The sequence below is a fragment of the Anoplolepis gracilipes genome, chromosome 10, assembly GCF_047496725.1.
Source record: "Anoplolepis gracilipes chromosome 10, ASM4749672v1, whole genome shotgun sequence".
NCBI classification, from domain to species: domain Eukaryota; kingdom Metazoa; phylum Arthropoda; class Insecta; order Hymenoptera; family Formicidae; genus Anoplolepis; species Anoplolepis gracilipes.
The window spans coordinates 11,769,333-11,794,087 of NC_132979.1; the positions used below are offsets into that span (position 1 = coordinate 11,769,333).

The 24,755-nt window shown below is 37.9% G+C and overlaps 3 protein-coding genes, 1 non-coding gene and 1 pseudogene across 4 annotated transcripts; 3 read left to right on the forward strand and 2 right to left on the reverse strand.

Annotated features, from left to right (window-relative positions):
• Positions 1 to 201: 201 nt before the first annotated feature.
• LOC140670756 (U6 spliceosomal RNA) lies at positions 202 to 308 on the reverse strand. Its single transcript, XR_012047613.1, has one exon. It is a non-coding gene; the product is annotated as a U6 spliceosomal RNA (small nuclear RNA).
• A 1,558-nt stretch (positions 309 to 1,866) lies between these two features.
• On the forward strand, positions 1,867 to 3,823 carry LOC140670675 (uncharacterized; annotated as a pseudogene).
• Positions 3,824 to 11,171: 7,348 nt separating this feature from the next.
• LOC140670676 (uncharacterized) lies at positions 11,172 to 12,942 on the forward strand. Its single transcript, XM_072901394.1, has one exon. The coding sequence runs from the start codon at positions 11,172 to 11,174 to the stop codon at positions 12,288 to 12,290; it is 1,119 nt and encodes a 372-aa protein (XP_072757495.1). The 3' UTR covers positions 12,291 to 12,942.
• Positions 12,943 to 13,405: 463 nt separating this feature from the next.
• Positions 13,406 to 15,146, forward strand: LOC140670232 (uncharacterized). The gene has a single exon (XM_072900805.1). It carries the CDS (start codon positions 13,528 to 13,530, stop codon positions 14,917 to 14,919), a length of 1,392 nt encoding a protein of 463 aa, XP_072756906.1. The 5' UTR covers positions 13,406 to 13,527; the 3' UTR covers positions 14,920 to 15,146.
• A 917-nt stretch (positions 15,147 to 16,063) lies between these two features.
• LOC140670238 (uncharacterized) lies at positions 16,064 to 21,590 on the reverse strand. Its single transcript, XM_072900811.1, has one exon. The coding sequence runs from the start codon at positions 18,013 to 18,015 to the stop codon at positions 16,930 to 16,932; it is 1,086 nt and encodes a 361-aa protein (XP_072756912.1). The 5' UTR covers positions 18,016 to 21,590; the 3' UTR covers positions 16,064 to 16,929.
• Between the last annotated feature and the right edge of the window lie 3,165 nt (positions 21,591 to 24,755).

Here is a 24,755-nt window from a genome sequence, read left to right on the forward strand (position 1 = left end):
TCTTCTTTCTTCTATCCATTTCACCCTCAACTTCCTGCTTAATTTCCTCCTAATGATCCCTTCTACCATATATCTCCTTTCCTCCTGATCAGCCCCCTCTATTCCTCTCCATATCACATTTCTCTCTCTCTTCCTTCTTTTCTTCTCTTCCTCTCTTTCCGCTCTCTCTCTTCTCTCCATATCCCTGCGTTCTTTCTCCTTAAAAATGTGGAACGCTTCACGATTTTGCGTGTCATCCTTGCGCAGAGGCCATGCTAATCTTCTCTGTATCGTTCCAATTTTAGTATATGTACTGCCGAAGCAAGTACATATATATATATATATATATATATATATATATATATATATATATATATACATGCATTTAATTTTTGATAATATATGTTAATTTTTTTCTATTTTCTTTAGAATTGTATGTATTATTAATTAACATCACGTCAACTATACCCAGATTTTCTGCAAAAAAGCTTATGTTTCTCGTTGCATTTAAAGTATTTATGGAAATTTTGCATTCACCATAAAAGAAGCCTTGTTTAATAAATGGTATAAATTTAATATTATAATAGCTTGGCTTAATTATATTATTCGAAACAGCGAGTAAAAGTTCATTATCATAAGCCATTGCGATGATAAATATTAGACTGCCACTTAATAAGTGTTGAGTACATAAGACCCCTTTTGGAAAATACATCCATAGTGAATTTTCCGATCATTCGAAGGTGTCCAAGCTGCGGTACTACACCATGCCATTCCTCATAAGGAGTCTTTCCGTTCAGGCTCCTGGATGCACATCTGTTTCTCAAATAACTGGCCGTATGTAACCTTCAGCCCAAAATGTGATTTCTAGTTTTCCCTGAGATAATGCACCTCGCCATTTTGACCAGAGTGCGATTCATCCTTTCTGCGACTCCATTTTGTTCTGGTGTGTACGGTGCGAAGAGCCGACGTTTAATCCCGTGGGTTTTGACGAAGTTATCGAATGTTTCATTGCAGAATTCTCGGCCATTGTCTGACTGCAAATATTTAATTTTTTCGCTGGTGACTCTCTCGACGCGCGATTTATACTCCTGGAAACTCTTGAGTAGTCGCTTTTCTGTCGCTAAAGAAAAATTTCTGTCCATTTTTCTTTCTCTCCTTATTTTTTGATGTTTTGTTCCTTGTTTTTTCGATAAACGTTTCCTACTCGTTCGACGGCGTTTACGCGACGAAGTTGCCGTAGAATTAACGATGCGCGCGTTAAGCCCTACGAAAGGAAACTGAGCTACGTGCATTTTTGCATCTGACTTATATCCCGATCTTTTCATCAAACTACTTATTTTTTTTAGCTTTTCTCTTGAGATTGTCGCGCGATTCTTTAAACGGTTTTCGGTCGCTACTTGTAGCGGGATATTATTTTCAATGTCGTCGATTATATTAACACCGGCACCTAAAGTTTCTTTCCCTACTCTACTTAGATAAGGTAGTATGCGTCTAAATAATGCTCCTAAAAAACTTCCGATTCCATGACCGCGTTGATAAGGTGCACCGACGAAAACTTGCGGAATTCTATCACCCCGTCCGCTTTGTAAATTGTCATACTTGTAGTAGTCTGTCATGTCGCATTTGAGAACTTAATTTTTATCTTTTTCCCTACGACGCTGACGTTCATAATACTACTCGGGTTCGCCCAAAGTGTAACGTCACAGTCGATGTTCCGGATTCGAATGCTATTTTTTTTCTGAACTGATCTCTTATATCGATTTCAATCCTACTGAAATTTGTTCGTCGTAACGGAATATAATGCAGAGAAGAGAAATGTTTCACTTAATTCGTTCCATACTCGTAATCGCGACCATACTCCTCGACCAACACTATTCGGAGAAGAGAATGAAAGGCCGTCGCATTGTCGAATCATGTGAAGATGACAATGACAGTTTTGTTATCGAAAAGAGCCTTCCGGATACATATAATATTCAAGGAAGTATGATGGAAGGCCGTCGCATTGTCGATGTATCTTTTATGTGGAATGACATCCACAGAATGTTTAATAACCATGCGCGAGGAATAGAATACCAATTTAAAGATTGGAATCATAAATTCTCGTTGCCATGGGTTAAAGACGCAGTTCTTCTTCAAATGCCAAATGTGCAACTATAAAAACAACATATGGTCAGAACCCACAAAACCTAAAAAGTTGGATCTCAATCAAGCTGCTGTAGCTACAACTATAACAGTTGGAAATGGTTATGCTCAACTAAAAGAGTTTTGTGTAGGTGTAAATATCCCTTGCATGTCTGAAAAGACTTATATCAAACATCGCGAAAATCTAGTCGATGATTTTCAAAAAACGGCCAACGGAAAGTATGAAAATGGCAGGCGAAATGGAAAAACATTCTACATATAACCATTGTAGTGGATGGTAGTTGGATGAAAAAGTCGTACGGCAACGCTTACGATTCACTTTCCAGTGTTGGTGCCATAATTGGTTACCGCACAAAAAAAGTTCTCTTCGTTCGTATCCGTAACAAATTTTGTACGGTGTGTGACAGAGCGGAACGAAATGGACTCGAGCCACACCGTCACAAATGTTATCAAAATTTTGACTGCAACGCTAGCTCTACAAGTATAGAAAGCGACGCCATTGTAGAAGGCTTTAAAAATAGCCTTGAAATGCATGGGACGATATATAAAACAGTTATTGCTGATGGCGACAACAGTGTATATCAGGCTATACTAAATAACGCCCTATATCGCGAACAAATGATGACTGTAAAAAAAGTAGAATGCACTAATCATTTACTTCGCAATTTGTGCAAAAAGTTAAAAGTCGTTACAAGGACAGTTCAGTAAAATAGCAAGAGAAAACATGGCTTTGTACAGCTACGAAATGTTGTAAAAAACAACATTTTAAAAATACGAAAAGATCTGTGCAGAAATTTTGTCAGTGACCCAGTAAGATTCCGACGTGAAGTCTACTGATGTGAAATCAGTAGTATTCCGAAATCACGATCGTAATCTGGTGTGATATCGAATCAGATCCCAGAACAAATGTAACAACGGTAAACTGGATTCTAGTAGGGATCCCGATCCGGATCCACTCATGATTTCTAATTGGATTCCTGATCAAATAGTTCAGGAATTTTAACGGGTTCATGAATATATATGTACTCGATAAAAATTAAAATGTAAAACGCAAATATATATTTTTATTTTCTTCTAAATATTTATTTTATTATGTTTGTTTTGCATAAATATAGAAAATATATGTATTAATAGTATTATAATTATATTAATATCATAATTATGTATATATATATATATATATATATATATATTCGTGTTGTTCTTCTTCTTTTTCTTATTATTATTACTCGAACTTGAAGTACTAGAGGCAGCCGCTCTATGAAAAGAGGAAAAAGTACCTCACCATGACAAACCTACGGAATTACAAAAAAATATTTTAAATATTCCTAGCCATATTTTTGGTAAGCATAAAAGATGTAAAGAACGTGGTCGTACATGCGAAGAAAACCTTAAAAAAATACAAAATTATGTGCCATATTTAAAATTGCACGGTTTATATAACAAAATCGAAAGTGCTGTCTGGCATTTGAGTGCTTATTCCGATAGTTTGTTGTTAAATTTGACAAACAATCCTGCAGAAGCGTTTAATTCCGATAATCTACAAAGAAATAGGTGCAAAGAGCTTTAATTTTGGCCTACGAGGTTCTCACAATGCTAGAATTGGGGGAGCTGTTGTGCAATATAATACTCAAGAAGTGCTTACGCATGTCCATAAAAGCATACATATGTAAGGATGTTTCTCCAACTGTCAAAAATTTAGAAAACGACGACAAATAAAGGTTGCGAGAACCAAAAACTCCTGAGAAGAGGATGGCAGATCTAAAAAATTTAAACGAGAGGCAGGAACAGATTATCATTATGGCCCACAATCACAAAAGCCAGATCTTCCACCAGACGTATACAAACAACTTGAAATAAATCATAGAAAAGTTGTCAGAAAACGCAGAAAATAGGAGAAAAAAATGAACGAGAGACAAGAGACCAAAATGAATGTGAACTATGGCATTCATTAAGACGTGAAATGCTAACAGCCTCCAATTTTTGAATCGTATGTTGCATGAGACCAACAGTCTTGTACAGCGACTGTAAAAAGCATTTTATATTCTTCACAAATTGACATAGCAGCCATGAAATATGGTCGCGATAGGGAGGAAGTCGCCAGAAAAGAGTTGTCTACAAAATTAAAAAAAATAAATAAAAAAATTGAACCATGTAGATTGTTCATTGATTATAAAAATCCATTTTTGGGTGCTTCTCCCGACGGACTTATCGATGAAGATGATCTGGTAGGGATTAAATGTCCTCTATCAGCAAAGAATTTAACAGCTGACGAGGCTGTACAAAAATTGCCTTTATTTAAAGGCATATTTGACAGAAAAAATAATGATAAAATGAATCGAAATCATCGATACTTGTCAAGTTCGAGGCTAGTTGAACATAACGTAGCGAAACTATTGCATATTTGCTCTATGGATTCCCAACAGTTTAAAAATTGTGATAGTCAATAGAGACAATGACTTTTGGGAAAATCAAATGCTGCCTTTTCTAAGACGTTTCTATCATGACTGTATGCTTCCAGAAATCTTATAGATAGATAGCCGTCATAACACATTTATAATTTATTTAATACATTTATAATTCATATTCATTGACATGTCAGTGTAATTTTATTGAGACATCCGCGATCATCTCCTCGTTTCCGGTCCTCATTTAAGAACTACCCTATCTACCAAATTATATGGCTGGACAGCTGGATAGTTGCCGTCGCGATCGTCTTGTTTTGAGTTTCTTAGCGCATATTTTAGTGTGGTGCAGATCTTTGCGCCTGGCGCCCAACATATTGAGATTTTGTCGCGGAGACGAGATATCGCGCCGAAAGTGTGCCGCGGGCTATTCCATCGGCCCCAGCGACTTCTCAAACTAACTATTACACTTTAAAAACGTCAACGGTCACAGATTATATAGAATACATCTTATCTTATAGATTATATCTTTTACATATAACATTTGCGCTAATATATTTTATATTATATAATATATGATATAACACTAAAGATTATATACACACATATGATTTTATATTATATATTATTTTAGCAAAGTAAAGTAATTTTGTTTATATTGTTAAGATGATAAATTTTCTAACTCCAAAAGCATTGCTATTTGTCTATTGTAAGACATAATTTATTGTTTTTTTATAAATAAAGAAACATCCAATAAATATCTATTTTATTGAATTTTGAATTAGTTAACTTTGATCAATATAAGAATCTTCCTCATGACACTGAAGAAAATAATTTTATAATTAATTTAGAAGAAGACATACAATTACATTTAAAACAGTGGTCATTAAAATATAATGTTTCACATACAGCATTAAATGGTTTATTAAAATTGTTAAAATTTTATTCGTGAATTATCTACTGCTGCTCGAAGTCTTTTAAGAACTTGTCATACAATTTTGAGCAAAGTTATTGAACCTGGTCAATATTATCATTTTGGGATAGATAATTGTATAAAAAATCTTATATATAATTCAAACGATTTTTCCAAGAATACCGGAATTATAAAACTTGCAATTAATATAGATGGTTTGCTGTTAGCAAAAGTTCTGGAAGTTAAGTTTATCCCATTTTATGTCGACTTGTCAAATATCATAGTAATGTAGAAATGATTGGCATTTATGGCTATGAAGAACCTAAAACTAACTGTTTTTTAAGAGATTTTATTAAAGGTATATCAAATATTATTAATATTGTTAGTGTTAATACGAAACATTATTCTGTCAAAATTTCTCATTTTATTTGTGATAAATTTATTTACTTTACATGTTATTTTAAATGTTCAAAATGTTCGTCGTTATTAGCTAAACAATAATAAAGACGATTCTCAAACTCTAAACGAACATTTTTAAAAGTATCTTGGAATGATTCTATATTCCTGTACAATTCTTCAACGCAAATCATTCACATTGTCTACTGGTATTTTATAAACAACAGATTTTAAGTGTCCGCACAGAAAGAAATCTAGAGGAGTTAAGGAGATCTTGGTGGCCACTCGATAGCTTCTCTTTTGCCGATCCATCTCTGTAGTAATATGTGATTTAACCACTGTCGAACTGGTAACACATAATATGGAGGAGCACCATCATGTTGGAAATGTAAAAGTTCTTTATTTAACAATAAATTATCATCTTCATCTTTCTGGTTTTCAAAACTTACAGATGTAAGTGGATCAATAACATCGTTTAATAAATTCAAATAAAAATTACCATTTAAATTCTCTTTAAAAAAGAGGTCCTATAGTATTTTCTAAAATGCCTGCCTAAACATTTATTTTTGTAGCCATTGAGTATAAATTTCTCTAACAAGATGTAGATTTCATCACTCCAATAACGGAAGTTATGACGGTTTACTGTACTATTAAAAAAAATTTACTCTAAATTGTAACTTTGCATCTAAAATTTTTTTTTCTTATATCTGAAACCTTCTAGTTATTTGTATATAGAATCATTCCAAGATACTTTTAAAAATGTTCGCTTAGAGTTTGAGAATCGTCTTTATTATTGTTTAGCTAATAACGACGAACATTTTGAACATTTAAAATAACATGTAAAGTAAATAAATTTATCACAAATAACGATTTCTCGAAACATATTTACTAAAATTAAAAAAAAAACAAACGCTGTTGTAAAAAAAATCAAAAGACCTTTAAAATGATATGCCACTTGACTCCTATTGCCATTTAAGATTTTTTGAAGAGGTAACTACTCCTGCGAAGGCGATGAAGTAATACCGTTGCATTTATCGTATTTATACGTCCTCCTCGAAAACAAAATTTACGGTCTTTCGGTATTTTTCGTAAAAATTAATCGGTCACAAAATAAACAGAGTGGAAACTTTTCAAATGAACACGCTGTATAGAAAAAGTGGGATTATTATTCTATATAATATAGAAAATAAAATCCGAATAAGAAATGTTTTTATAATAGCATCATTTATTAACATCGCGCATGACTTTTTGCTTGGATATGAAAGTAGATATATATAGAGAGTTCTAATCCAGGGATATGAGGGGGGTGAGGTAAGCGGGGGGGACGAGGCGAGGTACCTCGTCACCCCCCGCACTGACGGGGGGAGGGGGAGGGGGTAGTCCCCCTCAATCGCGGGGGAAGGGGCAAATGTCCCCCCCTAGACTGAGGGGGAAGGGGGAGGTATCAAATGCCCCACCCCCCAGATTAAGGGGGAGGGTGGTACCAAACATCCCCTGATTGAGAGGGGAAGGGGGGGGCATACATATGGTTCCGCACGTGGAGGGAGTGTCCTCTCCGAAAGACTGCGGAGGTCTGACGGTGAGAGAGAGGAATGTCAACTGTTATAGATAAAATAATCACCCCACTCTGTTTATTCAAAAATGTATATTTGCAATAAATAATTACGTTCGCAACGCGGTAGAGGGAGACGGTGCGATAGACGTCCGCAACGTGGTAGAGGGAGACGGTGCGATAGACGTCCGCAACGTGGTAGAGGGAGACGGTGCGATAGACGTTCGCAACGTGGTAGAGGGAGACGGTGCGATAGACGTTCGCAACGTGGTAGAGGGAGACGGTGCGATAGACGTTCGCAACGTGGTAGAGGGAGACGGTGCGATAGACGTTCGCAACGTGGTAGAGGGAGACGGTGCGATAGACGTTCGCAACGTGGTAGAGGGAGACGGTGCGATAGACGTTCGCAACGTGGTAGAGGGAGACGATGCGATAGACGTTCTATATAGCGTAGGACAAGGAGAGTATGACGTGGTGTGAGAAGGAAAGCGCTGTATGTGTATGACAAGGGAGTGCATGATGATAGGAAAAGGAGGGCATGATGGTAAGAAAAGGAGAGCATGATGGTAGGAAAAGGAGATATAGGTGCGAGAGAAAAGAATAGAGATGAAGAAGGATAGCGAGAAGGAGAGCGTGTTATGGGGTGCGAGAGAAAGAATAGAGAGGAAGGAGGATAGCGGAGGCGCGATAAGACGGAGGCTAAGGCGTACGCGAGAAAAAGATATTTTTTGTATGTTACGTTTTTTTTTTTCTAATATTAAATGTTATCTTATTATCTAATTATATCTAATACAGAGGAAGAAGGATGGGATAGATGATGAAGGTGGAAATAAGTAATATATATATATATATATATATATATATATATATATATATATATATATATATATATATAAGTTTAACATAAATTTTTATTTAAAAAGTGTGTATGTGTATACATATAAAGTGTGTGTGTGCGTTTGTGCATGTATTAAAATTATTATAATATAAAAAAGAATTAAAATTGTAATAGAAAATTGAAAAAATTAAAATATAAAAAGAATTAAAATTATAGTATAAAATTTTAAAAAATTAAAATAATGATCTAGGGTAGCAGCTCTGAAACAGAAAAAAACATTTTTTATTAGTACTTTAAAAATATTTTCTAAAATGATAAAAATTATAAATACTTACAATCTATTCGGAGTCTCTCTCTCTCTCTCTCTCTCATCTGACGACCTGGAGTCCTCCTGCAGAGTTTCGGGGAGCCACGGTTCCTCTGTCTCCCACACCTCATACGGAAGCTCACCAAAGAGTTTCCGCAAACAAAGACGATCCTCGTTAAACTGAGGAGTCACCTCCTCGCGCCTCCGGTTCTCGGGAGTGTCACCCCAAAGGTAACAATAATAGTTTGTTTAGTTTTTACACATAAGTCCTCGGTGTATGTGCTACACTTACACAATAATAATAAAAGTTTTTTTGTAGTATTCACACAAGTCTTAAGTCATGCAAATGGGGCACATATTGCAAGGTAAAATTTGAAATAATGGAGTTCGACACTCACTACAAAATAAACCGAGTATTAATGCGTACATATTAATCGAGTGTTCACGCACAGCACAAATCTCGTCAAAAAGGTACGCCATTCTTATGAAACACGATGTGCAGAAGTATGTGCCATCTGCAGTTGCATAACAAAAATATATGCAACACATTCTTGTTAATTCATTATAAGAATTAATATCCGCTAAGTCCAATGCACGATCGATTCTATCTTCGAAAACACTTTCAGCACTTTCATAGTCACTGTCAACTAAGTGTTGTACTTCAACGTCCAAATCACCCTCTTCGTCAGAACTGTTCATATCAATATCACCATTATTTTCTATAACATCCAAACCAATATTTCCAATATTGGCGTTATTGTCATCATCATCATCACTAGATAGTTCTAAAAGCGGCACTTCAATGTCTGAGTCTTCTTCATCGGAAATTATCATAAAATAATTATCACCATTATCTTCATCCATATTCGGAAGACACACGCGCAACGCATATATTTCCTCGCGACACGAGCACAATTCATATATTTCCTCGCGACACGAGCACAATTCATATATTTCCTCGCGACACGAGTACGCAATAAGCTTCTTCTTAGAGCGTATAGGAAAAACTAACCACGCGCCACGCACATTTATCTCAAATATATATACACGGAATCCCATATCCCATCTCTCTCTAAACAGAGTATCTCTTTTTAAATAGACTATGCATATGATCCTATGAGAGGTAAACGTCTTTGTTTGACTGAGACTAAGAGAGCGCGAGGAGGAGGAGGAAGAGTCGTAGAATAAAATAGTGTGAAGAGAAACATTAATGTTAATAATAATTTTTTATTTGTTACAAGTATCATAAAGTATATCATTTATAGCACACGCCAACAATTCGCAATCTACGAGTGATCCGCTATCGAACGCGTCACTCTCGCGAATCGCTTTCACAGCATCATTTACATCAGTAATATTGTTTCGTTGCAAGACGTTACAAAATTGTTTAAATTTTTCATTCACGAAATGTGTATTTTGACACAACCATGAATGCATATGATCGATGCAATCTTCAAAATCGAATAAATGTAATAATGTTTGAGGTTGCATATACAAAGACTTATTAGATAATGTTAATTTAACAATTCTCGATCCGTTTAATGCGATCATTTGGATAGATAGATCACAAATCCATAATGGTTGACTTTCAGTCGATTGTACATGTCGTTCAATGTCTGCACGTTTCTGCATCAATGAGTGCCAGAGTACGATAGGCAATACTAATCGATTACCTCGGTTGTCACCAAGTATCAAATCGACATACGACATAGCTCCAACGCTTATTCCAATCTCCAAATATTTGTAAGATGTCGGGGTTAAGATATACCTTCTTCCAAGTATGCAAACCGCACGACGAGATGAAACGCTATATAAAATATTAAAATATATTAAAAAATAATATTTAGAAAATAATTTTTAGGAAATAATATTTAGAAAATAATTGAAACTTACATGTTCTTTGATTGAATTTCACCGTTCTCAATCGGAATGTAAAAATTCATCTTGCTGGTTTCTTTTGTGGAGCACATTTTTTTAGCACAACCTTATGCACGGACAACTGATGCGATACTAAACTATTGAAAGTACTGCGATCAATTTGTAATATCGCAAAACGTAATGAGGAGGGGAGTATTTGTGACGTAATTTTGCAAGCGCCAATGTAAGGTTGCTAGAAATTATTAAAAATCGCGTCCCCACGTGCTTTCTCGAGCGCCGTGTGTGGCCACCGTATGATGAAATCTAATCAAATGTATACGACGATTGAAATATTCGGTTACAAATGTATAAGACAAAGCGTGAGATAAAATTTTTGGCTAAATGATAACATAAACAGACCGTCGACGGTACGGATATTTGTGCTAAAGAATAACGCACCGACAGTACGAATGTTTGCGCTAAAGAATAACGTGTCGCATAGTGGGTGGGCATTATCATGTATATTTAATTTGATTATAAATAATAAATATAATCCTATGCGGAGAGGATGTCATATTATATTACATTACCACGAAAATATGCGTGAGATAAAGAGACGTGATATTATAGAAATGACGGATGTTTATACGAAAGAATAACGTTTTCGCAATCTGAAAAGAATATAACGATTAGATATAAATCAGAACGGAGAGTCACATCTCGCCATTATTGTCGAAGCTTGCACGAGTGTACCTTATATGTAAAAAAAAAAAAAAAAAAAAATGGAGCAGGTTTTAACGCATCAATCCACCTTGATAAATTCGGTGGAGGAGTACTTTGCGTGGGAGGTGCGATGCGATGATTATATCAAGTCGTTGGAAGAGCAGAGTCGAATTAAACGACCGCGAATATCGATCGGATATCGACAATTGTTGATCGCAAAGATCGCGCGACTCGAAAGACTGAAAAATGCGTTGCGCAAACGTTTCGTACACGCGGGTGCCGGACACAGCGCGCATCAAGCTGCACTATTTTGGCGAGAAATTGATACAGCGTTCGAGAACCGTATATCGACTGGTGCGATAATCAATAGCAATTATATCGAACCTCGCCAGTTTCTCGAAGACGCGAGTGATATCGTGCTCGAACATGTGCGAGACGCTATCGAAACACACTGCAGTGTGAAAGTGAATACTATGTTTAACGGTGAGTTTGTGGCGGGTGAAAAGCACAACGATAAAAGTGTAAGTACAAAAAACTGTGAACTATTTCGTACATCTGATTTACGCGAATGGTACGAGCAACGTGTTATCGAGCCCACTTTAGCATCTCTCGAAGAATTTCAAGAACGTGATAGTGGGTGGGCATTATCGCGTATACATAATTTGACTGTAAATATAAATAAATATAATCCTATGCGTGCGGGATGTCATATTATATTACCGCGAAAGATAATGATGAAGCGAGCGATAGTTAACGTGCGATCCAAAGACAATGCATGTTTCGCATGGGCAGTGACTGCTGCTATGTATCCCGCTGAAAGAAGGGTTGAACGAGAATTATCGTACCCGCGTTACACGGATGTGCTAAATCTTCGAGACATTGAGTTTCCAGTGACTCTTAATCAAATTAAAAAGTTTGAAATTAACAACAATATTTCAATCAATGTGTATACCATCGAAAACGAAAATATTGTTCCTATTCGTCTTTCGGAGCAAAAGAGGGACAAGCACGCCAATTTGCTCTACATTCAAGATGCGCAAGATATCGGACATTTCGCGTGGATCAAGAATTTATCGCGACTCGTGAGTTCGCAACTCAATAAACACAATGGACAAAAATATATCTGTGATCGGTATGTATATTTAATATTATTGATTTTTTTCAAAATAAATATATAATTATTATTTCTATTTTTATAAATGTTAAAATATATATATAATTATTATTTCTTTTTTATAGATGTCTACATTATTTTTATTCGAATGAGAAACTACAGTCACATACTGTAGACTGCGGGAAGATGAACGACTGCGCTATCCGATTACCGAGCGATAAGGATAAGTGGCTCGCTTTTAACAACTATAACAGGAAGGAGCAGGTTCCTTTCGTCGTGTATGCCGACCTGGAATGTGTTTTGAGAAAGACGTACAAAGAAGAAGAAGCAGAAAAAAATTTATACCAGCATCATCAAGTGTTTAGTATCGCTTATTATGTACATTGCTCGTACGATAATTCGTTGTCCGCGTATCATTCTCGTCGCGAAGCCAATTGCGTCGCATGGTTTGCTGAAGAATTAAAAAATTTAGCAACGAGCGTGAAAACAATTTTATCTACAAATCTTCCCATGATAAATTTGACGCGTGAAGAATTGGAAAAGTTTAACAGCGCTACTCAATGTCACATATGTGAGAAACCATTCGTGGAAGACGATACGCGCGTACACGATCATTGCCACCTCACTGGGCGGTACAGAGGTCCCGCGCATTCAAATTGCAATCTAAATTATAAGGAATCCTTTTATATTCCAATTATTTTCCACAATTTATCCGGTTACGATTCACATTTATAATCGAGGAAATAGCTACAGCGTTCGAAGGAAGAATCGATCTACTTCCGATAACTAAAGAAAAATACGTTTCATTTACGAAAGATGTTAAACTTACGGAAGACAATTGGCGAAATCACATTAAATTACGTTTCATCGATTCTTTTAAATTTCTCACAACAAGTCTCAACAAATTAGCATCTTTTCTCAGTAAAGATAAATTAAAAATTTTACAATCTGAATATCAAAATTTGCGGGTAGAAGACTTTGATCTGTTAACGCGTAAAGGCGTCTTTCCGTACGAATATATCGATTGTGTAGATAAATTGCACGATACATGTTTACCTCCGCGCGAATTATTTTACAGTTCCTTGACAGGTAACACAGTATCTGAGAGCGATTACGCGCACGCTGAGATTGTGTGGAAGCGATTCTCCATTCGAACGCTAGGCAAATATAGCGATCTGTATTTAAAAATCGATGTTTTGTTGTTAGCAGATGTTTTTGAAAATTTTCGTGACAATTGTATCAAGAGTTACGGGCTCGACCCTGCGCATTATTATACTCTGCCCGGATACACGTGGGATGCCATGTTGAAGCATACAAATATTAAGTTTGAATTGCTCACTGACATCGATATGGTAATGTTTATAGAACGAGGTATACGCGGTGGTTTGAGTCAATGTTCCAACAGATACGCGCATGCTAATAACAAGTACATGCAGTCATACGACCCATTGAAACCGTCATCGTATCTAATGTATTTCGATGTAAATAATTTATACGGATGGGCAATGTGTCAACCTTTGCCTTACGCTAGTTTTCAATGGGTCGACAATATATGCAATTTTGATCTATCATCGATCGCGTCCGATTCGCCTACAGGCTATATCCTCGAAGTCGATCTCGAGTACCCGCAACATCTTCACGACGCGCATACTGACTTACCGTTTTGTCCGACGCGTGACAAACCACCCGGCAAGAGAGAGAACAAGTTGCTCGCGACCTTATACGATAAGAAACGATACGTAATACACTACCGCAATCTGCAGCAATGTACGCGACACGGTCTTCGCGTTACAAAAATTCATCGCATATTACAATTCGCGCAATCTCCATGGTTACGTACATATATTGAATTAAACACGCAATTTAGAACAATGGCTAAAAATGATTTTGAAAAGAATTTATACAAATTAATGAATAATGCAGTTTTCGGCAAAACGATGGAAAATGTGCGCAATCGCGTAGATGTAAAACTTATAACAAAATGGGACGATAGGTACGGCGCAGAGGCGATGATCGCGAAACCAAATTTTCATAGCAGGAGCATTTTTTCGGAAAATTTAATCGCTGTGGAATTGCGTAGACTCGAGGTGAAGTTTTACAAACCAATCTATGTAGGTATGTGTATACTTGATGTATCCAAGATGTGTTTGTACGAATTTCATCACGATTACATGATTCCAATGTATAGAGAAAAATGTAAAGTCATGTACACCGACACGGATAGTCTCATATATCACATTGAGTGCGAAGACGTGTACGAGAATATGAAGCGCGACATCGACAAGTTCGACACGAGCGACTATGCGATAGACAATGCGTACGGTATACCGCTCGTGAATAAAAAGGTACCGGGTCTGATGAAGGATGAAAACAACGGTATGATAATGACAGAATTTGTCGGGCTTAGAGCAAAAATGTACGCGCTAAAAATAGATGGTAAAAAGGATACGAAAAAGGTAAAAGGTGTCAAGAATAGCGTCGTCGCGAAAACGATAACATTTGACGATTACATGCAATGTTTGAACGAAGGAATTGAAATGACGCGACAGCAATCGACTATAAGATCAAAAATGCATAAAGTATATACCATGCGGCAGAAAAAAATTGCTCTAAGTCCACACGATGATAAACGGTATATAATACCTAAAAGTATCGATACGCTACCATGGGGGCATTACAGAATACCGTTGTAAAAAAGAAAAAAAGTGTATATATTTGAATATTATATATATTTATATATGTAAACTTTATATAATATTTGTTATATTTTTACAATACATTATTTTTATGAATCCAAGAATTCCGTGAACTATCGAATCCCAACCATTTCACAAAAACTTCATCCCCTCTCTTCCTCAATATTTTTTCCACAAGATATATATCGGGATTAGCAACGCGTTGTAGTTCGTATTCGTAAAATCCACCGGCGACGGGATTTCCGCGCGAATCTCTTAATATATATGTCACGGGATTAGTTTTCTGTATCTTAACAATTTCAAACACTTCGGTGGTCCAATTTGGTGTGTAGCCTTTTTCGAATAAAGTCTTGAATTTACTTACGCGCACCGAATCGCCTATTTTAAATTTCGCCAGCGCCGCAATCTTTACGTTGCTGTACACCGTATGTAAAAGTTTCTCCGCGACGGCTGGAGTAACATCGACAGGTCTCATACCGATAGTGCGATGTTTTTGCGTGTTGTACTCTTCAACGAGTCTCGATAGTTCGTCGATCCACTTGTAGTTTCCATTGAGCGTAAACATTTTCCACATTTTATTCTTCAAAGTACGATTGAAGTGTTCCACGATCGAGGCTTTCATGACGGAATATGTCGAATAATGATTAATATCGTGTTTCTTCATGAGGTTTTGTACATTTGCATTGTAAAATTCTTTTCCTTGATCGGTTTGAAAATTTTTCGGGCATCTCGCATCGTCTCGAATTATCTCTGCAATCGCATCGGCCGTCTCGTTTCCACCTTTACTCTTGAGCGATACGACCCACGCATACTTGCTCAACACATCGATAACAGTGAGTATGTAATTGTATCTCTTGTTGACTCGAGCATACGGACGCATCTCGACGATGTCGGCTTGCCACAGATCATCGTATCCCCGCACTATGACGTGTCTTCGGGGAAAATTTTTTCTCGCTGGCGCGTGCAGCTCGTTTACCAACTGCCGTCTCTCCAAACTATGTTGATTCTTTGCTTTGCCAATTTTTTCTCGATGGTTGTTTGTTGTTTGCTTTTTTATCACTCATTTTTCGTTTATCGTCCTTTAAGAGCCGTTCTTTAAGTTCCGTTTTTTCTATGTTTTTTTTATTTTTTCACGTTTTCTGATCCGTTCTTAATCCGTTCTTGCGTTGTTCACCGCCGTCCTTCACCCATTCGAAAATCGTTCTTGATCCGTTCGCAGCCTTTTTCACAGTCGTTTTTGACTCGTTCGTAGCCGCTTTTGACCCGTTCGTAGCCTCGTTCACAGACGTCTTTCGAACGATCGTAGGAGTTCTTGAGTTGTTTGTAACCTTGAGTGTAGCCGTGAAGAACGTGTTCGTAGCCTCGTTCACAGCCCTGCTTGAGATGTTGATAGCCTCGTTCGAGGCTGTTGTTGCTGCTGCTGCTGCTGCTAGGTCGTTCACTACCACTGCCACTCATTGTAGTATATTAGATAGCAGTTCGGTAATTCTTCGTAGCGGTTCGATAATTGTTCGCAGCCGTTCGATAATCCTTCGTAGCTGTTCGATAGCCGTTCGATAGCCGCTCCTAACCCGTTCACTGATGCTCATTCGGGTTGATAGCCGTCTCTGAGTTAGCGTTAGCCGCGCGTTGAAGATTGTTTAGCGCAATCTGTAATGCTCGCACGTCCTTCTCAAGCGAAGTAAGCTTCTCGTCTGATTGTTTCTGTCGATTCATTAATCTTTTAACGCAAGACTGTACGTACAATTTGTTGACGGCATCGGTGTCAGCCTCAGGTTGCGCTACACGACGAATCTTACGCGACCTCGCATCGAAGTCTGTAACGACGCGACACAGAGCGTTTTCATGCACATAACTTTTTACCAATCTATCCCAAGAGCCGTTTGTACCGGTTGCATCATTTCTTGAATCGAATAAGCCAAATTTGTTGATAGGCATTTTTTTTTCCGACGCTTCGTAAAGTGTCACGCGACGCTGATCGACTGATTAGTTTTGTCGAGACATCATTCAATTTATAATAAGACCATCTTCGCGAAGTTCTTCGATAATCGACATGATTTCATTGTCGTGAGCATTGTTACCGGCTCGACGCGAAGCATTCAGTAATCGCAGACGATCTACCAACTCGTTTGGATCGTTCCAATGCACGTAGTCGATCTTATTGTCGTTTAGAGTCATAGCGCGCGGTAGTATACCCTTTCCAGCTTTTCTGCTAGACAATAACGGCGCAATTACATTTTTATACTTATATCCTTTAGTCCCTAATACTGGATTATGTGCTTTGTTCCCACGTTTATGCGCATTCGTCGCTAATAATATACTTTTATATTTAAGCAAATCATCTTCGGTATATATTTCATCGTCGGGGATTTTTTTGAAAATTAATTCATAGAGACCAGGCGTTCCCGTATATTTTACTTCATTGATAATTATATTATCATTTTTGTCTACGTCAAAATGTTTATCACCGAGCATTATTCCATCGTTAGAAAATTTAATGCCGTACACATAATCCATAGCTTTATCTTTATCTTGATTCATAACAGTTAATATATATTTTTGTCCGAGTGGACCTAAATGCTCTCGAAATATGTTTACACCTGCGGACGTTTGCAATTCACGTTGTACCGTCGTAACCAACGAATCGGGTGTGGTTTCAAAAATTTCGTCGACGGGTGGTTGCTCGTACGATAATTGACGCGGTTGCGCAATTTCTATCTGAGTAGATGTGTCCGGTATCGTTCGTCTTTGATTAGGTGTAGAAGTTATCGGCAAATCATTTAATGAGACGTTTAATCGTTTTTGCTTTGAGCTCAAATCATTATATGAGATTCTTGGTCGTTTTTTAACTTTAATAATTTTCTTTTCCACATGGTCTTTTTCGAGTATATCGAACGGCTCGATTTTCGATACGTCGGATTCTACATCGATGGTATTTTGAACAAGCTGTTTTAGAGGCTCGCTAATCGGTTTAAACTGTTTCTCCAACGCTACATCTTCCTCAATTTTACCAGTTTTTAACGCGCGATATTTTTTGCGAATTGACTCGCTCGTCTGTACAATTTTTCGCGCAATCTTTTCACGATCACTCATGTTTTTTTTATGTAGACGTTGCTCTGTCAATGTTTCGATAGCAACTGTTCATTTTACGGTACCGCAAATTCATTAAAACCTCTTCTGTAACGTCCATTGTTCATTGAACTGTCTTTGTCAATTACTAGAAATCCATACTTGTGCTGCCAACATTTTTGGCATAACGCGCAAAAATCATCGTACGACATATCAGTATTTACATGATCGTTGTACACATGTCGCAAGTTTGTACCGTCTTGTTTAAATAAAATCAACAGATTAGCATTGTCGCGTATAAGATGCTTGGGTATCTTGGCATACGTTTGACAGAGATAGAAACAATCGACGCTTGAGTGTCGACCCATTGAGAAGTACTCTCTTATCGTATCTTGCTTGTCGCATGCCACGTCATCGAAGATAAAAACCGAATTCGGAAGCGCCTCTCTCGATGAAATGACATCGCTGTTATTAGAGAACGTAAAGTAACCAATTTCATCTATCGATGATAGTAAATTTTCCAAATATTGATATTTTGGTTGTTGAAGAGATTTTGAATATATGTATAAATTTTCAAAGCGTATGCCGTTTGGACTTTCTATCAAGCTTATCAACAAGTTAGTTTTACCGCAATTCGAAGGGCCGCAAATGAGACCGCGTATTGTATTCGGTAACATTTTTCCATGTTTGTGTATTTCTTTTTCAGGCATTAGTCTATTGTCAAAATTTGTTACTTTAATTACCGTTGGTTGTAGCACGAATCGCATGACTTGTCTAATCAGACTTAACGATACTTTATGAGGAGGAGGAGGGTGAGGAGAGCCTATTTATAGATGCGCATCAAATCGAAACCGCTCAGTGTCAAACATGTTTCTTTCACTGTCGGATGACTGTGATATTCTCAACCTTACCTCAGAACAGTTGCAATATATACCGAAGATTATTTTATTGAAACAGTTTGGTCGTTACGTGGAACGTCTGTGGGACAAACTTCCGGAATATATAAAGGCTGATTCGGAGGTTCAGACCTATCGTCGCTGTTTCGAACATTACAATCGACCGTGGCAACGAACGCACATTGACGGTCCAGCGCCGATGATAAAAGATTGTTACGAATGTCAGCGAAAACCGTAAGAGGCTGTGGTCTGTTGAATCGCGCGATAAACGCACTCCCTATCGAATTACATATTCCTGGATATCAGTTTTGCGGACCGGGAACTCGTTTACAAGAACGATTGGTTAGAGGCGATCGAGGCATCAACCCATTGGACGTCGCGTGTCGCGAACACGATTTAGCTTACTCGCGAAGCAACAACCTCGGCGAACGACACGTAGCGGATAGTATACTAGCTGCGAGGGCGCGAGAACGTATTACCGCGAAAGATTCAAATTTTGGCGAAAGAGCAGCCGCCACGGCCGTTTGGACGATCATAAAAGCAAAGACGAAAATGGGTATGGGGATGAAAAAGTCGTCGACGAAGAAAAAGATTACGAAAAAACGAATACTTCCGGTAGCGAAACGCGGGGGCGTATTACCGATTCTACCAGTGTTGGGTGCTCTCGGATCTCTGATTGGTGGAGCGGCTGGTGTAGCGAAGATGGTAAACGACGGAAAATCTACGCAACGTCAGTTTCAAGAGATGCTACGTCACAATCGCGCCATGGAAGGTCGCGGATTGTATCTCGCGCCATACAAATACGGACGAGGAATCTCAATGAGAAAGAAGAAGAAAAAAAAAAAACGTCAAAGAGACACTAAAAATGCCAAAGGGTGCAACTACCAACGTACAACTGCTGCAACTAGCAAAACGTATGCGCATTCCATATTTTAGAGGCGTTTTTATGCGTGACTCATTACCGATCGGTGGTATATATCGAAACGAGAGCGGTATCATAAATTTGGATAACGCTAAAGGCTCGGGTACTCACTGGGTAGCGTATGCAAAGAGAGGGAATCGCGCTATATATTTTGACAGTTTTGGCAATCTTCGCCCGCCGAATGAATTGATACGATATTTAAATGTGTCAAAAATAGATTATAATTATACATCCTATCAAACTTATAATCAAAGCATCTGCGGACAATTGTGCTTGCAGTTTCTCCGAACGGTCGATGCACGCGAATTTAAATTTTAACACATACACATTATATGTATGAAAACACATTTTGAATAAAAATTATATATTAAACATATATATCGCTATGTATCTTCTTTATAAAATCCTATCCTTCTTCCTGTATATTATATAATAATAATAATAATAATATGTTACATTGATATATTTTTTAATCGAAATGTATAGTTTATTGGAAATGTGTCAAGAATACTTTTAATATCTTAATAAGTTACGTTTATATTTCTTTTACTGCAACCTTTTCCTTTGCTCTCTCTCTCTCTCTCTCTCTCCTTTCCTTACACATCATACTCTCCTTGTGCTACGTCTATAGCGCTGCCCTTTTCCCACCATTATGCTCTCCTTGTCCTACGTCTATAGCGCCTTCCTTCTTACACCACGTCGTACTCTCCTTGTCATACGCTCTATTGTGCTTGCAGTTTTTCCGAGCGGTCGATGCACGCGAATTTAAAGACATACATTCCGCTATTTAATTTAGTATTCGTTAAACAGTTTGGTCAACATGTCTATGACATTCACGCTAACTGGGAAGAGCAGCGTTCTCGCGGCAAATTACTCGCCCACCGTAGATTTAAGCGATGGTGAATACGAACTCGGTCTAGCGGATTTTGAGAGTTATCACACGATATCGAACGTGAATTCCTCGAATAATAAATTTTACTTTGGCAAAGACGATGCTGAAATTACGATTCCCGAGGGATCGTACGAGCTGCAAGCGATACATGAATTTTTAAAAAAAACAATTTCACGAAAACGTTCGCAACACGCAGTTCGTGATGGTGATAAAAAACAAACTGACGACGATGACTTCGAGGCTGGAGAATGGCCGATAGTGCTCCGCGCTAATTACAATACGATGCGGAGCGAGATCAAATGCGCCTACAGAATAAATTTTAGCAAGCCTAACAATATTGGATCGCTGCTAGGATTCTCGAACCGTATACTGCAGCCGCGAAAATGGTACGAGTCGGACGTGCCGATTAACATTATCAACGTGAACATTATCCGCGTCGAATGTAATGTCACCGCGGGTGCGTACAACAACGGTAAACTCGTTCATACGATACATGAATTTTCACCGAGGGTACCACCAGGATATAAGATATCGGAAACACCGGCGCACATCATTTACCTACCGATCATCGTACGGAGCATTACGGATTTAACGTTACGCGTTGTCGATCAGGAAGGACGATTACTCGATTTTCGAGGAGAAGAGATCACCATTAGAGTGCATGTACGACGGCGACAAAATTAGCGTGTGATGCTCGTGCTGAACGGATCGAAAGACGTGAGAGACAACACAATTTTTACGACGCCCGTGACGACAACAACAACAACATCGAGATTTGCTAATACGCAATCATCTTGCGCTAAGAAAAAGAAATTGAACGCATCAAACGTTGCGTTTTTACAATCTTTGGGATTCGCGGTGCGAAACATTTGAACGATGACTGACATTCTCAACATCGCGGCGAACCGATCTTTGACGATCGCATCGTCAAGATTGAGACTCACGCATACAACCCATTCGCCAACACAACGTTCGGACACAGTGACGAGATAAGAATACCCATACAACAACAGGATCTGTATACATTACCGTACGAGAGTTTCTTATACATCGAGGGAGAATTGAAGATAAAAAATCCAACTGACGGATCTAATGTGGTACTGCAAAATAATTGCGTAGCATTCATGTTTGATGAGATTCGATACGAACTCAATGGCGTGGAGATTGATCGCAACAGAAACGTGGGAATAACGAGTATGCTCAAAAACTATGTAACAATATCATCCGATAAAAGCGTGATTATGAGAAATGCTGGCTGGAGTGATCCAACTACTGTAAATGGACATTTTAATTTTTGCGTGCCGCTTTACATGTTATTGGGATTTTGCGAGGATTACAGACGCATAGTAATTAACGCTCGTCACGAGTTGATCTTAATACGATCGCGCAATGACAACAATTGTCTGGTTGGAGCTTCGGTGGTGGAGCCTGTGATCAACATATTCAAGATACAATGGCGAATGCCACATGTGCTGTTGAGTGAAATTAAGAAGTTGTCTATGCTGCGCGCTCTAGAAAGCGGACGCTACCTCAGCATGGGTTTTCGCTCGTGGGATCTGTATGAGTTTCCGCTGTTGCAGCGTACAACCAAGCATTCGTGGGCCATTAAGACCGCGACTCAGCTAGAGAAACCACGATACGTTATCTTTGCTCTGCAGACAGGTCGGAAGAATGTTATGCTCGAGGATATGAATAAATTCGACGACTGCAAATTAACAAACGTGAAACTTTATCTGAACTCGGAATGTTATCCGTACGACGATATGAATCTGGATTTCGATAAAAACAGATGGTCGATTCTATACGACACGTACGCGCGTTTCTGCAAAAACTATTACGGATACGAGTACCTCGAACCGAGCCTCACCGTCTCACTGTTTCTACTTTACGGTCCGTTTGTAATCATCGATTGTTCTCGACAAAACGAATCGGTGAAAAATGCTACCGTAGACGTAAGAATAGAATTTGATTGTAAAGAAAATGTGCCGGCAAACACTACCGCTTATTGTCTCATTTTGCATGATCGCGTTGTCGAATACAATCCTCTAACGAACGTAGTACGTAAAATTACATGAATCAACACTAGCAGGAACGCTCGTCTTATCAGCCAACCAACCAACGTTCGATTCTTCTGCAAACGAAATTGGAGAATCGCATACCGGATCATATAACATAAAAACTTGCGATACTCGATGATTAACGTTAGTCGTTCGTCGTCGTAGTTCTCGCTAATATCTCTTCATTATGGTTGTGCCAACGTTTGTGGATCTTCAAGGATTTATTGTTGGAGGAAAGTTTATCGTGAAAGAAATTACGATTTTGACGAAGGGATCTGTACTCTCTCATTATATTTTTACGAGTCTTACACCATTTCGTTTGCTCACGAGGTCTGAGAGATCTCAGGTTGCATGGTTGGTTGGAAAACATCATAATCTGCAATGGGAAGATGGGAACGTTCCATACTACATGGCTAAACGTTTAATCACTGAGGCTGTGACGTTGAAAGATACATCTTCTCGAGTGTATGTCAAAGGACATGAAAAACGAGAATGGTTGGCAAATTTACTGGAAGACGATGCGAGAATCAGTCTTATTATCGAGACATTGGATAACGACTATGATGACGTTCCTGCTTTAGATAAATTAGATGCTACTCTGCGTTGCGATAGACATGTACGAAATTGCGCTTTACAAAATGTATTTAAAATATTCAATTGGTGGTCGAATCATCATCATGAAGGTTCAATCAACCCATATTTACATTAAAAAACTATAGTTCAAGTATTATTTTCTATATTCTGTAATTAAATTTTTTTAATTTTAAATAAATTTGGAATTTTTATACATTTATATATTTCTTTTACTTGTCACCTTCTTTCCTTACCATCATGCTCTCTCCTTTCCTTACCATCATGCTCTCTCCTTTCCTTACACATCATACTCTCCTTGTCCTACGTCTATAGCGCTGTCCTTTTCTCACCATGCGCGCTCTCCTTCCTCTCTATTCTTTCTCTCACCATGCGCGCTGTTCTTTCTCTCGTACCCATATCTCCTTTTCCTACCATCGTGCTCTCCTTTTCTTATCGTCATGCACTCCTTGTCCTACACATACACCACATCGTACTATAGAACGCCTGATTATATTTATTATTTACATTTATAGTCAAATATATATGATAATGCCCACCCACTATGCGGCACGTTATTCTTTAGCGCAAACATCCGTACTGTCGACGGTCTGTTTATGTTATCATTTAGCCAAAAATTTTATCTCACGCTTTGGCGTATACATTTGTAACCGAATATTTCAATCGTTGTATACATTTGATTAGATTTCATCATACGACAGCCACACACGGCGCTCGAGCTTTTGAATAGTTTAGTATCGCCTAAACTACAACGCCTTCGGTAGTGCCATGAATTCTGTAGTGCAATTTTTACAAAATCGTGAAATTGGTTTACCAAAGACTTATACAAGATCGTTAGAACTGTTTTTCGAGATCCGTGACGAAATAGATTTTTTATGTGATTTCATTGATGAAAATACCGATATAGAACGTACGCGATTAAAACATATTCCGGAAATGAGGTATCTTAAAAAAATTAGGCTGCGACTGGTAAAAAGAATAAGAAGGAAAGCCTTTTTAGAAGAAAGAAGAAAGCGATTTGTACATAACTCATTTAATGCATACACATGTGTTGAAAAAAACTGAAAAAGGCTCAAAGGATCTTTTGTCTATCGACCTTGTGTAATTTAAGCCTAGATGCTGCTACACATCCCCTACTTTTCTTTCCCGAGACGTTGGCTAACTCCGTTAGAACTTTCATCAAGACTGTGTTAGTCTGTGAACGACTAAAGTGCGCAAGTTTTAAGGATGCCACACCACGAGATGTGTTCGTTAGTGGATATAATTTTTATTCAAAACTGGGGTTATTTGGCAAGGACGATGAGGGATCTCGCACATGAATTAATAAGAGTTGTGCTAAATATAGTAGCATTTAAAAATGTAAGTATTTATTTTTTTAAAAATAATATTGGCACTAATAGCGTTAC